General features: G+C 44.9%; 1 protein-coding gene across 2 annotated transcripts in view; it reads right to left on the reverse strand.

Annotated features, from left to right (window-relative positions):
- The window catches only part of SDK1 (sidekick cell adhesion molecule 1), a 426,731-nt gene that overhangs the window by 104,687 nt on the left and 306,448 nt on the right, over positions 1 to 15,596 (reverse strand). For both annotated transcript variants that reach the window (XM_070955387.1, XM_070955388.1), the window contains 2 exons: positions 14,633 to 14,754; positions 867 to 976 (listed from right to left, as the gene is read on the reverse strand). In XM_070955387.1, the coding sequence (XP_070811488.1) occupies positions 867 to 976; positions 14,633 to 14,754 (232 nt within the window). The remainder of the gene's footprint in view (positions 1 to 866; positions 977 to 14,632; positions 14,755 to 15,596) is intronic.

The raw sequence follows: 15,596 nt of genomic DNA on the forward strand, positions 1-15,596 counted from the left end.
ACCAGGAGATGGTGAGTTCTAGTCCCACCTTAGACATGAAAGCCAGCTGGGTGACTTTTGGGCCAGTCACTAGGAGATGGTGAGTTCTAGACCTGCCTTAGGCATGAAAGCTGACTGGGTGACTTTGGACCAATTGCCAGGAGATGGTGAGTTCTAGTCCTGCTCTAGGCACACAAGCTAGCTGGACGACCTAAGGCCAGTATCCCTTTTTCAGCCCAACTTACCTGGGGAAAATAGGAGGAGGAAGGAGCATTAAATATTTTTGCGTTGAGTTAACTTATAAAGTAATAAAGGCAGGATAGAAATCTGATAAACAAAAATAAATAACCAAGCCATGTCCCTGACCCACATCTGATTTAATCCTGAAACTTCTTTTGAGTTCAGCTACATGCGATAGAGATGGGAGAAGCAGAGCACCATACAATAATATTCATAATGCCGTCAGCTCCGTTTACAAAAAGAAACCACTGTCATATAAACAAGCAACTGCGGTGCTGTTTTTTACCTACGAAGAAACCCAAAATCAATTACATTGGGAGAGCTTTAAGGGGAGGGAAATTCTCAGCCGGCGGGAAGTGTGAACGTATTCAGCAGCGCTGTTTAGCAGGCTGCTTTGCACCTTGTTGTCTTCCCTAGATTAATTATTTTACTCCGCGGAGAATGACAATGAAAATGCACCAAGCTGAGTCATTTCAGGGCAAACTCTTCGGAAGTGCAAATTTAAGCTCTTCAGAGTAAGCGTCTTTCTCTCCCCACCCCACTGTCCCTCCCACCGGCTGCTTGGAGATCCTAATGCTGCTCCCTGCTGTTGGCAACGTGCCAGTCGACTCAAGCAATGAATTACCAGCTGGTTTTTTTTTTTTTACCTGTAATGAGTGTAAGGTGTGAGGTTTGGAATCTCCAACAACTGAGCATTCGATTCCTTCTCCACTTCGCACAAAGTTATCCACTCTTCTTCCTCTCCTATCACACCAACCTGCAGAAAGGGAAAGGAGAGAGTTTATGCATTTGGGTAGCCATGCACACACACACACACACAAGCAGAATAACAGAGTTGGGAGGGACCTTGGAGGCCTTCTAGTTCAACCCCAATATCTGTGATGGCGAACCTATGGCACGCGTGCCACAGATGGCACGCGTAGCCATATCAGCGGGCACGCCAGCTCAGCTCTGGCACGCATACGCCCGCCGGCCAGCTGATTTTCAGGCCTTCTGGGACCACCAGAAGTAGGGAAACAGGCTGTTTCCTGCCTCCAGAGGGCCTGGGCGGGGGGGAGGACTGTTTTTGCCCTCCCCAGATGCATAGAAAGGATCTGAAGCCAGATGAGAAAGAAAAACAAGCCTACTGGGCCATCGCTTGCCAGGAGCAGGGGGGGGGGAGGAGGGGGTTGTGCGTGCATGTGCAGGGCGCATAGAATTATGGGTGTGGGCACACGCACGCATGAACCTCCCCTGCCCCCCCGGCACATGATGGCAGAAAGGTTAGCCATCACTGCCCTATATCATTTCAGATAAGTAGCTGTCCAGTCTCTTCTTAAAAACCTCCAATGATGGAGCACCCAGAACTTCTGGAGGCAAGTCGTTCCACTGATTAATTGTTCTCACTGTCAGGAAATTCCTCCTTATTTTAAGGCTGTTTCTCTCCTTGAATAGTTTCCATCCATTGCTTCATGTTCTGCCTTGAGGTGCTTTGGAGAATAGCCCCTCTTCTTTGTGGCAGCCCCTCAAATACTGCCATCATGTCACCCCTAGTCCTTCTTTTCATTAAAATAGATGTCAGCTTTGGAAGCCATATTAGGCCGGAAGCTTCCATGCTGCCACCTTCTCCTGTGTGGGAAAGTAGGAGGGGAGGATTTAGTAGAGAGGTTGTCTTTAGACCTAATAGCATTCTTCCTGTCAGTCAAGGTCAGGCCGATCCTGCATCTGGAGAAGGAGTGATTGGAGTGATGTCTCGAGATGGGACGGATGGTGATTGGAGCATGTGATCGACTGAGGAGTGAGGGGATGGTTTTGGGGGTTTTGATTTACTGAGGGAAAACCTGGACCTCTCAGATTCGGGTTTTCCCAGATGTGCCAATTTACCTATTCTAGTAAATAGAACTTTGAAAAATGCTTGCTTCAGAGTCTTTACTTGGAGTTGGGGTTTTTCCGGAACGCTGAAACTAGACAAACCCAGTTCCTGCAACCATTCTTCATATGTTTTAGCCTCCAGTTCCCTAATCTTCTTTTTTGCTCTTCTCTGCACTCTTTCTAGAGTCTCCACATCTTTTTTTTTATATATATATCGTGGCAACCAAAACTGAATGCAATACTCCAAGTGCGGTCTTACCAAGACATTGTAAAGTGGTATTAACGACGTTTTTTTTTCCAGCTCCCAATAACACCCCAGTGGTTTCTGGTAGGGTCTCTTCTATGTGTTACAGTCACAAACCCAACTTGATGTTTGGGTTCCCGTCACTTCATCCCTTCAGTCTAATCACACCAAGTTAGCAGAGGAGGAGGAATAAATGCCGTCGGAGGGGGAGAAGTTCACAGGCTGCTCTAAACACCTTGAAAGATGGGCAGGACACCAAAGTAATATGGTAAATATAAATTCAATTTACATGCGTGTGTGCCAAAGGAGTCGTGAAGGAGCTTAGAGCCTGCAGCGGGAAGGGCCACAGAGAGGGGAAAAAAATATCAAAGGAACTGGAACAGTGGCAACAATCTGAATGTTATCTTTGTTCAAATGTTGTCCTTCTGGAGCAACAAATGGAACTGCCTTGGCAAGCGCTGAGAAGAGGTGTCCCCTGTGAGCATTCAAACCAAAAGGCAGGTTTTTGTAATTAGAGGAGATTATTGGTATGGTCTCGAAGGGAACAGCTGACTCAGGACATGTCTGGAATGTGGAAAGATTCCTCCTTGAAAAGCCAGCTGGATGACAGGTGGTGAGATACCTGCCTATGGGTCTCAAGAGGCTGTAGACAGAATGCCTGTGATCTGGGGATGATCATTATGTCTAGTGCACCTGGAAATTGCCCAGAGCTGTGCCACAATAGTGACAAAGGCAGCCGAGCACATCGCCTGCGCTCGCTCGGTAGAAATGCCTTCGCAAACATCCAGAGCTGAGCTAAATTAGTTGGCCGCTAGGAAAAGGAAGACGCAATTCACCTCCTGAGATGGAAACACAAAGAGAAGGAGAACAGAGAAAGCTTCTCCTCTAGGTTGGCAGAAGCCACAATCTCTATCTGTGATGTGCCCCAGTTACAAGAGTATCGTTCCACTATCAAAAGGCCTGATGAGGTTCTCCTTAGATATCGCTCAGCTGCCAGGGATGTTGGCCTACAACATGAGAGAAGATATCCGAGATACAGATCGTCCACCAGTGACAACAATTCGTTTGGTGACCGTTTGAAGTCACAATGGCGCAAGAAAAAAAGTGACTTATGACCGTGTTTCGCAGTTACGACCTTTGCAGGCTCATATTCCGCCGTGCCCTGAAAACATTTCTATTCCAACAAGCTGGTCTGGCCTAACTCTCCCTTTTTAAATTGGCTTTTAAACTGGCTTTTAAATTGGGTTTTAAACCTCTTTAGATAAATTTGGATGTTTTTAATCTTTGAGCCTAAATTACTTAATCTGTTTCTTAATAGTTTTTAACTTTTATATGTATTTGTATTTATTATGGCTGTTCACCGCCCTGAGTCCTTCTGGAGTAGGGCGGTATACAAATATGAAAAATAAATAAATAAATAAATAAATATTTATGACGGTTGCAGTGTCCTGAGGTCCTTTTGAGATCTTCTGGCAAGGAAAGTCAATGGGGAACTTATCAACTTCATAAACCAACAGTGGTTTGGTCAACTACATAAAGTGTTTTTTTGGTCAGGGCAACCTGGTCTACACAATTATGGGATGGAGCATACTGCTTCTGTCCCATAATTGGGTAGACCAGATTGCCCTGATTAAAAAAAAAAAAACACTTAATCTTTCCCCTGGTATAGCCGACAGAGGGAGGAGAGCCCGTGGCTTAGAGGTTAATATATCTACCTAATATATTTAAGTAGCCCGGGTTCGAATCCCAGAAGGGTATGGCTAGCTGATGCGAGCTAAATAGCTTGAAATAGATCTATACTAGTCTCTCTTCATTTCTTTGTCGGTAAAACATAAATTCAACACTTATCAACTGCATGTTTCACTTAACCGCTGTGGCAAGAAAAGTCGTAAAACAGGACAAAACTCACTGAACAGCAGAAAGTTTGGGCTCAATTCTGGTCGTAATTCGAGGACTACCTGTACCCGGAGGAGGGTCTGCTAATTTCTGGGCAGAGTCACAGAAATGAACCCAGAAAAATTGGAAGGAACACAGGAAGCCGTTAAACCACTAGTCACCTAGTATAGTATTTTCTGCACAGAGACAATCTCGGAAAAGTTTAAGGAAAAAAAATAATAATCCCGAGCTTTCAATACGATGCTCTCTACCTACCATTTATAATTTATAAGGTTTATATTTCAAAACCATCGAAATTGGGCACATCTAGGCAATCAAGCCTGAATGCTGGTGTGCTTTTCCCTTTTTACAAAAGAGGCCTTAAATTGATTCAGCTGGTTTTGATTTAAAGATCAGCAAAAGCATAAAATTGCCTGAATCCCAGGTTCTTTACTTACAGAGTTCTAAAGGGAGGATGACATCAAGAGGCCCGCTTTATACAATGAATGAATCTTAATGGCTTTGTTGACACTGAAAATGTGTCAGGAGGGAACAACCAGTTCCACACGTGAAGAGTGCAGTTAACTATTTTTATTGCTCAAGCTTATGACACCGGGATCTTCTCAGACTGATGGTTTGCAACTGGGTAAGAGTAGAGACTTTATTTTCCTGGGCTCCAAGATCACCGCAGGTGGGGACTGCAGCCAAGAAATTAAAAGGCGCTTGTTGCTGGGGAGGAAAGCCATGGCAAATCTAGACAGCTTACTAAAAAGCATAAACATTACTCTGCCAACAAAAGTGCATCTAGTCAAGGCTATGGTTTTCCCAGTTGCAATGTACGGCTGTGAAAGTTGGACCATAAGGAAGGCTGCACACCAAAGAATGGAGGCCTTTGAACTCTGGTGCTGGAGAAGACTCCTGCGAGTCCCTTGGGCTGCAAGGCGATCCAACCGGTCAGTCCTAGAGGAGATCAACCCTGACTGCTCTTTAGAAGGCCAGATCCTGAAGAGGAAACTCAAATACTTTGGCCACCTAATGAGAAGGAAGGACTCACTGGAGAAGAGCCGAATGCTGGGAATGATGGAGGGCAAAAGAAGAAGGGGACGGCAGAGAATGAGGTGGCTGGATGGAGTCACTGAAGCAGTCGGCGTGAGTTTAAATGAACTCCAGAGGATGGTGGAGGACAGGAAGGCCTGGAGGAACGTGGTCCATGGGGGTCGTGATGGGTCAGACACGACTTCGCAACTAACAACAACAAGAGTAGATAAGGTTCAACAGCGTTCAAGGGGGCTCAGATTTTTCCCTTTTGTGCCCACATAAAGATTACAAGCTAATTCCCAGTTTGACTCCTCCACTTGGCTCGCCCAGTCTTTCTCCAACAAAATCCAACTTAATCTATTGAAGTCTGTTTGCAAACTCTTAACTGTGCCTTATGGACTTGTGCGGCTATCAGGCTGGTCATATTTCAGTGCCTTCGATGCCCAAATTGTAATGTAAATTTTGGAAATGATTTGGAAAAGAATTTTGAGAAGTATTACAGTACTTCAAGTTTTGTTATGCATCACATGCCTAGATGCATATAAAATCGTATCAAAAGGTACTTGTCCTTCTACATTCAGCTTTTCATTATTATGCTGCGTTCCTATGTGCAGTTGGAGGGAAATGAAAAATTAATTCTAATACCGTTTTAATAGACCTTTTAAGAAGCATATCATGTGGATTCCTCTGTAAATCAGGATGATGGCATTGCAAGGTCAAAAACATTTTGACCTGCGTGAGATAAGGCACATATAACTTCATTCTCCTTTCTCATAAAGTGGAATAAAATAGACTGAACACACTGATATTTTAAAAAAAAAATAACCAAAGATTTGGAGAACCTAGTAGTTTTCGTGCATGGGAAAATCAGATAGGGAAAAAGAAAGATAATAGGAAAAATTTATGAGCGTTCCAAAAAAAAAAAAAAAGAAGAAGAAGAACAAAGAAAGGAAAGGAAAAAATCTATCTATCTATCTATCTATCTATCTATCTATCTATCTATCTATCTTCCATCTATCTACCTTCCATCCATCCTATCATCTACCTACCTACCTACTTATCCATCCATCCATCCATCCATCCATCCATCCATCCATCCATCCATCTATTCATCCATCCATCATCTTTCATCTGTCTGTCTGTCTATTTATCTATCTATCTATCTATCTATCTATCTTCAATCTATCTACCTTCCATCCATCCTATCATCTACCTACCTACCTACTTATCCATCCATCCATCCATCCATCCATCCATCCATCTATTCATCCATCCATCATCTTTCATCTGTCTGTCTGTCTATCTATCTATCTATCTATCTATCTATCTATCTATCTTCCATCTATCTACCTTCCATCCATCCTATCATCTACCTACCTACCTACTTATCCATCCATCCATCCATCCATCCGTCCATCCATCTATTCATCCATCCATCATCTTTCATCTGTCTGTCTGTCTATTTATCTATCTATCTATCTATCTATCTATCTATCTATCTATCTATCTACCTACCTACCTACCTATCATTGATATAACCTCCCTGTCTTACAAGAAGTGACTCTGGGCACTCTACAACAATCAAATAAGAACAACAATGATGTAAATATGAACATTGTATGAATATTTAAAAAAAAAATCAATATTGAAAACTAAGATATATTAACAAAGAAAATACATAAGCCACAGGCAGGGAAAGAGTGAAGACCTCCTTAGTGGAGCCATCTGAAGATCTTGTAGGTTCCCTGGAAGCCCCAATTATGCCTAGTCACATAACCAGGTCTCTTGAGAGATTTCAGGAACATTAACAGGGATGGAGCTAACCTGACTTCGAGGCGGGGGAAGAATGCTCTGCGACTCATTATATCAACAAACTAGAAAAGGATTCTGTAGATGATTTTGAGATTGATAGTTTGGCCACCTGCCCAGAAAACCTGTTAATTCATTACAGCTGCGATTCTCTCCACATCGACAATGGAGTAACACTCTTAATGCTCAATAGATCTTTCTTCTGAGTCATGATGTCGAGCTGGCCAAATTCCCAACCATCTCGATGACCTGATGGGGAGACCGGAGCGAAATCCTGCAGGTTTCAATTAATGCGCTAGCTGAACTTGGTAAAACCTGTCCTTTAGTCGCTTCCTAGAGAAACCTTGAATCTGGTCTTTCTCCAAGTTATCCTCTTTGAGTGCCATCTGTCATCCCTCCTAAGATGATGGAGTTCATTTACTGCCGATGAGAAGGGCTGCTTTAGAGCAGTCAGGAGGCATTCTTGCGCCTTTTGTTTCAAGTTAGGAGGAGGGAGAGGGGGTGGTGGGGGGAAAGAGAAGGACGGAAGCAGGCATCCATAGCCAAGCCAAAGGATGCCAAAGAAGGGAAGATTCATTCTGCAAAGGCAGCCTTAATGATGTAATACAGTTATTGCTGAGAATTTTGCGGACTTGAACCACACAATCTGAGAACACAGAGTTTTGTGCGTTCAAGCCAGGCTTGAGGTTAAAGAGTGTGTTCCCAGAACATCTATCCATTTTCTCCTTCTGTTGTACATTTTTTGACTGAGAGAACTGTCAGGTGCGAAAGATTGAGTCCACAATCAGACTGATTTATTGCTGAAAAGCCTACGGACAGGAATCTTCTCTAAAGATTCAGCACCTTCTAAAGGACAGCACCTGCTTTGAGTTAGATAAACGGCAATTAAAGGGGGGGGTGTTGGATTTAGTCTGTTTGTGACATCTAGGGCCATGATGGCGAGCCTATGGCACACGTGCCACCTGTGGTACGCGGAGCCATGTCAGTGGGCACGTGAAAGCTGATTTTTGGGCCTTCTGGGCCCACCGGAAGTAGGGAAACAGGCGCTTTCCTGCCTCCGGAGGGCCTGGGGTGGGTGGGGAAGGCCCATTTTTTTTTTGCTCTCCCCAGGCTCCAGAGCCTCTCTAGGAGCCTGGGGAGGGCAAAAATGCCTTTCCCCACCCCCCTGGAGGCCCTCTGGAGGCCGGAAATGGCCCGTTTGGGACCAACTTCCGGTCCCTTCTGGAGCCTGGGGAGAGCAAAAAACGGGCCTCCTGGGCCCACTGTGCCATCCTGTGCCAAAAGCGTGGGGAGCATGGGGGTTGCGGTTGTGCACACATGCGTGGGGCGCATAGAATTATGGGTGTGGGCACATGCACACGCTCTCCCCCGTGCTCCCCCTGCTTTTGGCACGCGGTGGCACAAAGGTTAGCCATCACTGATCTACGGATTCTAGGCTGATGCCTCTTTTCACTCTGCCTCCAGGTTCTGCCCCTCCTCCTACAGATATAGAAAGGTGGATCTAGTACTGATTGAAAATTCAGAGGGTTTTAAGGGGAAGGAAGTAAATTTTATATGTGGGTATGTCTCCTCAGTGATCAACCATCTTTTCTGATGCATGCATTTCACTCCCATCACTCCCAAATCCCTCTAGATTTTGATGTTCTCCTATAAAATTTTCACTAGACTGCTGGCATTTGGAAGAGGTTTTTTTGTTTTTTTTTAAACCAATGCTTATTTTTAATTATACTTGAAATGAAAGGGGAAGTTTGGGATACCAACCGAGCCTGTTTTCTAAGCTTTAGAAGCCTGCACATATTGTCCCCATAAATCTGCATCAGACTACAAAACATAAAATGAGCACAATCCCAGAGAGAGTTATATATTGAAGATTAGCACTGGATCATGGCAGGAGCATTTTCATTTATCCTTTACATTACAGGATATTAAATACGTTTTCATATTGCGTTTCAAAAATCCTATTTTTTAGCAGTTAAACAGACGGCCCTACCCAAAGCTGTTAGAACTGTTAGGACAAAAACTCTTTTAAATCCCCTTTGTTTGTTTGTTTTTTGGTGTTTAAAACAAACACCCACCCAGATGCCAATTTTGATGCTGTCTAATGAAGCATAATAAAAGCTTTCAATCTGTGACCCACAAACAATTTCCAAGGATATTGCAGGCATCTCCATTCAGGACGGCAAAGTAAAAACGCAGCTCTAAAAATGAAACCTTGCAAAGTATAATAAGAGAGGTGAAACAAGAAGGGAGAGAATTGAAGCGGTTCACTCCAGAGGCGGCGGGTGAAGGCAGAGCCTGGGTTACAACTATCAAAAATTAACAAAAGAGCAGAGATGGAAGGGATCTTGGAGATCTTCTAGTCCAACCCCCTGCTCAGGCAGGAAAAAAAAACAGTACCATTTCAGACAAATGGTTGTCCCATCTCATCTTAAAAACTTCTAGTGTTGGAGCACCCACGAGTTCTGGAGGCAAACTGTTCTACTGGTTAGTTGTTCTCAATGACTAATGCATTGTAATTTAACTCCAGCTGCCTGCAATTACTGTAAGTTCGAATCTCACCAGGCTCAAGGTTGACTCAGCCTTCCATCCTTTCTAAGGTAGGTAATTTGAGGACCCAGTTTGTGGGGACAATAAGCTGACTTTGTATAAATATACAAAAGGATGAAGGCTATTGCTTAACGCCTTGTAAGCCACCCTGAGTCTCCGGAGAAGGGTGGCATATAAATCAAATTTAAAAAAAAAATGTCAGGAAGTTTCTCCGTCATTCCAGGTTGCTTCTCTCCTTGATTCGTTTCCATCCACTGTTTCTTGTTTTGCCTGGTGCTTTAGAGAATAGATTGACTCCCTCTTCTTTATGTCTAGTTTAATGAAGAGATGGACTAGGGGAGACATGAGAGCAGTCTTCCAATATCTCAGGAGCTGCCCCAAAGAAGAGGGAGCCAAACTATTCTCCAAAGCACCTGAGGGCAGGATAAGAAGCAACGGGTGGAAACTGATCAAGGAGAGAAGCAACTTAGAACTAAGGAGAAATTTCCTGACAGTTAGAACAATGAATCAGTGGAACAACTTGCCTCCAGAAGCTGTGAATGCTCCAACACTGGAAGTTTTTAAGAAGATGTCGGATAACCATTTGTCTAAAGTGGTGTAGGGTTTCCTGCCTAAGCAGGGGGTTGGATTAGAAGACCTCCAAGGTCCCTTCCAACTCTGTTATTCTAATCTATTCTCTGTGGCAGCCCCTCAAATATTGGAAGGCTGCTCTCATGTCTCCCCTGGTCCTTCTCTTCACTACAGTAGCCATGCCCAGTTCCTGTAACTCTTCTTCATACAGAGGATCTGCATGTAACATGGCAACACAGCCAGCAGAAGACAGTTGCAAGACTTCATATCAAACCTAAGAAGTACCCATAGATGCTATTTACAGGGATCTGAAGATGGGAAGGAAGGACCACAATTGGACTAAGAGAAGAAAATAGGAGGGATGGTTTTTGTCTGCAGAACAGAAAGATAGAAACCAAGAATGATATTTCTGAGCCGGAGGGGCGAAGAGGATTTCTCAAAGACCTAAGGATTTTCAAAGCTATCTGGCTCCAGCGTTAACCACCGAATCGGGCACGTGAATGATTGAAAACCCATTGTGGAAGGCAAGCCATCCAGTTCTGCTTTTCAGGTCCCGGTAATTTAATCCCCTTGATAATCTGTTTAGCATAGAAACTCCCATAACAGAGGCTAAACTCAGATTTCTCCACCCAGAAGGAGATAAATTCCTTGGATTTTGAATGACACCCCCCCCCACCCCACCCCCTTACCCCTCGTGCAGTTTTCATGGGGCTCGCTTTCTCCTGAAGACCTCCAAAGAGCTGCTGTGCCTGGAGACATTCTCACTTTGACTCTTTTATGCTGATTATTAAAGGCACAGATTTCTCGGAAAATAGGATCTTCTCCTCCGATGCAAGCTTATACTCTGATTTCTCTGGAGACGGTATAAATCTTCCGCAAGCTTGGAGGGAGGACCCGTTTCCAAGATCAAACATTGTACAATATGCTGCCCTTCTCCAGCACTTGAAGACCTAATTAATTGCAGCACAAGAGACTTTGAAGAGGACGATTTCCACCTTCTGGTATTAGAGCTAGATATTTCCTCAACTCTGACTCCTTGAAGAACAGTGGATTTAATAGAATAACGGAATAATGGAGTTGGAAGGGATGTTGGAGAGCTTCTAGTCCAACCCCCTGCTGAAGCAGGAAACCCTTTCATACAAATGGTTGTCCAGTCTCTTCTTGAAGGACTCCAGTGTTGGAGCATTCACAACTTCTGGAGGCCAGTCGTTCCACTGGTTAATTGTTCTCACTGTCAGGAAATTCTAGGTGTTGGCTTCAACTCCCAGAATTCACCAACCAGCTTTGTATGGTTTGTTTGTTTTTTGAATTCTAGGAGTTGAAGCCAACACCTAGAATTAAACCTCTTTAAGGTGTCAAGTCTGAAAAACACCACATTATGAGAGCCATCCTTGACCAAACTCCAATTCTTTCAATCTTTCAATTCAATCCCTTGCAACTTTCTGAAAATCTTCAACTGAACCAAAAAGAGAAAAGTAAAGAAGGGCATAAAGTGTGTATAGTCAAGGCGATGGTTTTCCCAGATGCAATGGATGGCTGTGAAAGTTGGTCCATAAGAAAGGCTGAGCGTCAAAGAATGGAGGCCTTTGAACTCTGGTGCTGGAGGAGACTCCTGTGAGTCCCTTGGACTGCAAGGCGATCAAACCGGTCAGTCCTAGAGGAGATCAACCCCGACTGCTCTTTAGAAGGCCAGATCCTGAAGAGGAAACTCAAATATTTTGGCCACCTAATGAGAAGAAAGGACTCACTGGAGAAGAGCCTAATGCTGGGAAAGATCAAGGGCAAAAGAAGAAGGAGACGGCAGAGAAGGAGGTGGCTGGATGGAGTCACTGAAGCAATCAGCATGAGCTTAAATGGACTCCAGAGGATGGTAGAGGACAGGAAGGCCTGGAGGAACGTTGTCCATGGGGTCACGATGGGTCGGACACGACTTCGCAACTAACAACAACAAAGAGGAGAAGCTGAACCAACACTTGAGGTGTCCGTTTTCCTTTCCTTACCCCCCGCCCTGAACTCAGAGGGGAGAACTTTCTTTTCTACAATGAAAGCTGACATGAAAGACACAAAGGAGCAAAGAACCTCAAGCTCCATTGGAGAGCTGGCCATTTTATCTATGATCCTACCAGCGCACCTAAGGTTAAAAGGGCCCTTGCCATGCAAAACATCTGCAGGGCATGGGTTGACCTCCTTCTGACATGAGCTTTTATGGGTTACACAGAGACGTGTGAAGTGTTAACCAACTGCTGGCAGACCTATACGAGTGGAATTATAAAAAAATTGCATATCAGTGGGGCGCCATTAAAAAAAAGGGGGGGGCAATAGACAAGTAGGAGTCCGGATTTCAAGGGATGAAAGAGAAAAAGGCTTGGGCTGATGGCATTTATTCCGGTTGGAATAAATGTATTATATACTAAAATTCCAAAACACCAGCCCCAAACATTATTAAACTAATAAAAAATGTGAACGATGGAGCAGTTGGGTAAGCTTCATAAAATCCCAAATACGTTGGTTATAAATATATGTCTTTGCAGCCTGTTTCAACTCGACCGGAGTGCATTTCACTGCATTCCCTCTTGAGAACGGCCTCTGCAACCATCACAGAGAAACGGTGAGCATCTGTGTCCCGCATCATAATAGGCAACCATTAATATCTTGAGTTTAGAGCAGAAATGTGTACTCCGCGAGCATTATTATAGAGAAGTGGTACTCTACTGCGAGAGGGAAACAGTAGCTGAAGAAGAAGAAGAAAAAAAGCGGTCCAGTCAAGATCACAGAATGCTTCCTCGGCAAAACATTCATTTGTGTCATTAATCCAGGGGTGAAATCCAGCAGGTTCTGGAGAACCGGTAGCGGAAATTTTGAGCAGTTCGGAGAACTAGTAGCAGAAATTTTCAGTAGTTCGGAGAACCGGCAAATACCACCTCTGGCTGGCCCCAGAGTGGGGAGGGAATGGGGATTTTGCAATATCCTTCTCCCAGGAGTGGGGTGGGAATGGGGATTTTGCAGTATCCTTCTCCCTGGAGTGGGGTGGGAATGGGGATTTTGCAGTATCCTTTGCCTGGAGTGGGGTGGGAATGGGGATTTTGCAGTATCTTTCCCCCAGGAGTAGGGAGGGAATGGGGATTTTGCAGTATCCTTCCCCTGGAGTGGGATGGAAATGGAGATTTTGCAATATCCTTCCCCCAGGAGCGGGGAGGGAATGGGGATTTTGCAGTACCCTTTCCCTGGAGTGGGGTGGGAATGGAGATTTTGCAATATCCTTCCCCTGCCACACCCACCAAACCACGCCCACAGAACCAGTAGTAAAAAAATTGGAATTTCACCACTGCATTAAGCTATTTCTTTGAAAGATGGATATGGCCACCAAACTCACGTAAACCCAAAAGTGGCATACATCAAATAAATCCCCAAAGTCAACACAGCAAATTAAAAAGAAAAATTAACAACAACAAAAATGAAATTGTAAACACTTTCGAAACAACACATCCATTGTGGACTCTCCTTCTCGAAAGGGAAACCTATTGTATCAAATCATTTTTAATTTGAATGAAAGCATCATGTGTAGGTGGGATGCTTTGGCCATCCCATGTGCACATGTGAAATTAAAAGAACATCCATGGATCGAGAGAAAGAATTTGACACTTTTCCCCCCTCTAGAACAGTGATGGCTAAACTTTTTGCCAGGAGGGAGGGTGGGGGAAGTCACGCGTGTGTGTGCCCACACCCATAATTCTATGTACCCTGCCCCTGTGTGTGACCCCCCCTGCTCCTGGCACACGATGGCCCGGTAGGCCCATTTTTCTCTCTCACCTGGTTCCAAGCCTCTCTAGGACTGGAAGTTGGCAAACGGGCCATTTTCGGCCTCCAGAGGACGTCCTGAGGGTGGGGAAGGCCGTTTTTGCTCTCCCCAGACTCCTAGAGAGGCTCTGGAGGCTGGGGCAGCAAAAAACAGGCCTTCCGGTCCCACCGGAAGTTGGCAAATGGGCCGTTTCTGGCCTTTGGAGGGCTTCTGGGGGAGTGGGGAAGGCTGTTTTTGCCCTCCCCAGACTCCTAGAAAGGCTCTGGAGCCAGGTGAGAGAGAAAAACGGGCCTTCCCCACCACTCCAAGGCCCTCCGGAGGCAGGAAACAACCTGTTTCCCTACTTCTGGTGGGCCCAGAAGACCCAAAAATCAGCTGGCCGGCATGCGCATGTGCGCCGGAGCTGAGCTCGTGTGCCCACTGATATGGCTATGCATGCCACCTGTGGCACGCCTAGCATAGGTTTGCCATCATGGCCCTATAATCTACGTGGAAATGTGCTTCCTTACTTTGCAAACGAAGACAATTACAGATTAATTCGAAGTACTAAGATGATTAGGATGGTTACATACTGACACATGAGGGTTTTGTTTTGTTTTGTTTTGTTTTGTTTTGTTTTGTTTTGTTTTGTTTTGTTTTGTTTTGTTTTGTTTTGTTTTGTTTTGTTTTGTTTTACATACCTGGCCCTCCACTATCCATTTAGAGACAGAAGTCTTGCCATCATATCCAGGCCGGAACTGAAGAGTTGCAGATCGAGGGCTGATGTTTGAGATGACCAAATTGGAAGGTGCACCGGGAAGTTCTGCAGAAGTCAGCAGGCGGAATAAAAAGAGGAAAAGATCAAGAACGCGGAGCAGACGAGTAAACCCATGGCTCAACACTGGGATTTCTCGCTCTACTTTGCAAGACAGAATGACAGTCTGGGCTATAAACAGAACCAGTGGTGGGATCCAAATAATTTAACAACCGGTTCTCTGCCCTAATGACCGGCTGGGTGGGCGTGTCCATGGTAGGCGTGGCCAGGGGGTGTGACAGGTAGCACTTGGCCTCCTGCACTTAACTGGGAGCCAAAACATGGCCTGTGGGGCAGGGAGGGGAGGGGCCAGCCAGCAATTTAACAACCGGTTCGCCCGGCCCAAATCGTGGTGGGATTCAGCCGGTTTGGGTTCAACCAGCCCAAACCGGCTGAATCCCACTACTGCATCCAACCTCACATTCATTCTCCAAAAGAGTGATCCATCCCTTGCCTCTAGGGAGATCCCAGGTCCTCTCATCCAGCATAATGCCTCTCAATTAGACAGCTGCACAATTATTGATTTTGGAATTAAAAGTGATCTCCGATGGGTGTCGGAAAGCCTTTCATATCTTAGCAAGCCACCATCTCAACATAAGTAATTTCAAAGGTCATGCTAAATAATTAATCCGTGACGCTGTAGTCCTGCTCTTTGTATGCACAATGAGCGAGGCTCAAAAAGATGTTTGGGGATGAAGCATCCGATGTAGCGGGAATCTGAAGCTGGGTGGCCTTTCATTTATTTATTTTTTCGGATGGGGAAGGAAAAAAGAGGAACGAGCCAGATTCGTCCATCTCTTTTTCTAGCTCCCCTTTTTCTAGCTTGCTCAATTTTTTGTCCCTCTTGACAT

The sequence above is a fragment of the Pituophis catenifer genome, unplaced genomic scaffold (genome assembly GCF_029215685.1).
Source record: "Pituophis catenifer annectens isolate HBS135680 unplaced genomic scaffold, rPitCat1.0.hap2 SCAF_16, whole genome shotgun sequence".
In the NCBI taxonomy this organism is placed as follows: domain Eukaryota; kingdom Metazoa; phylum Chordata; class Lepidosauria; order Squamata; family Colubridae; genus Pituophis; species Pituophis catenifer.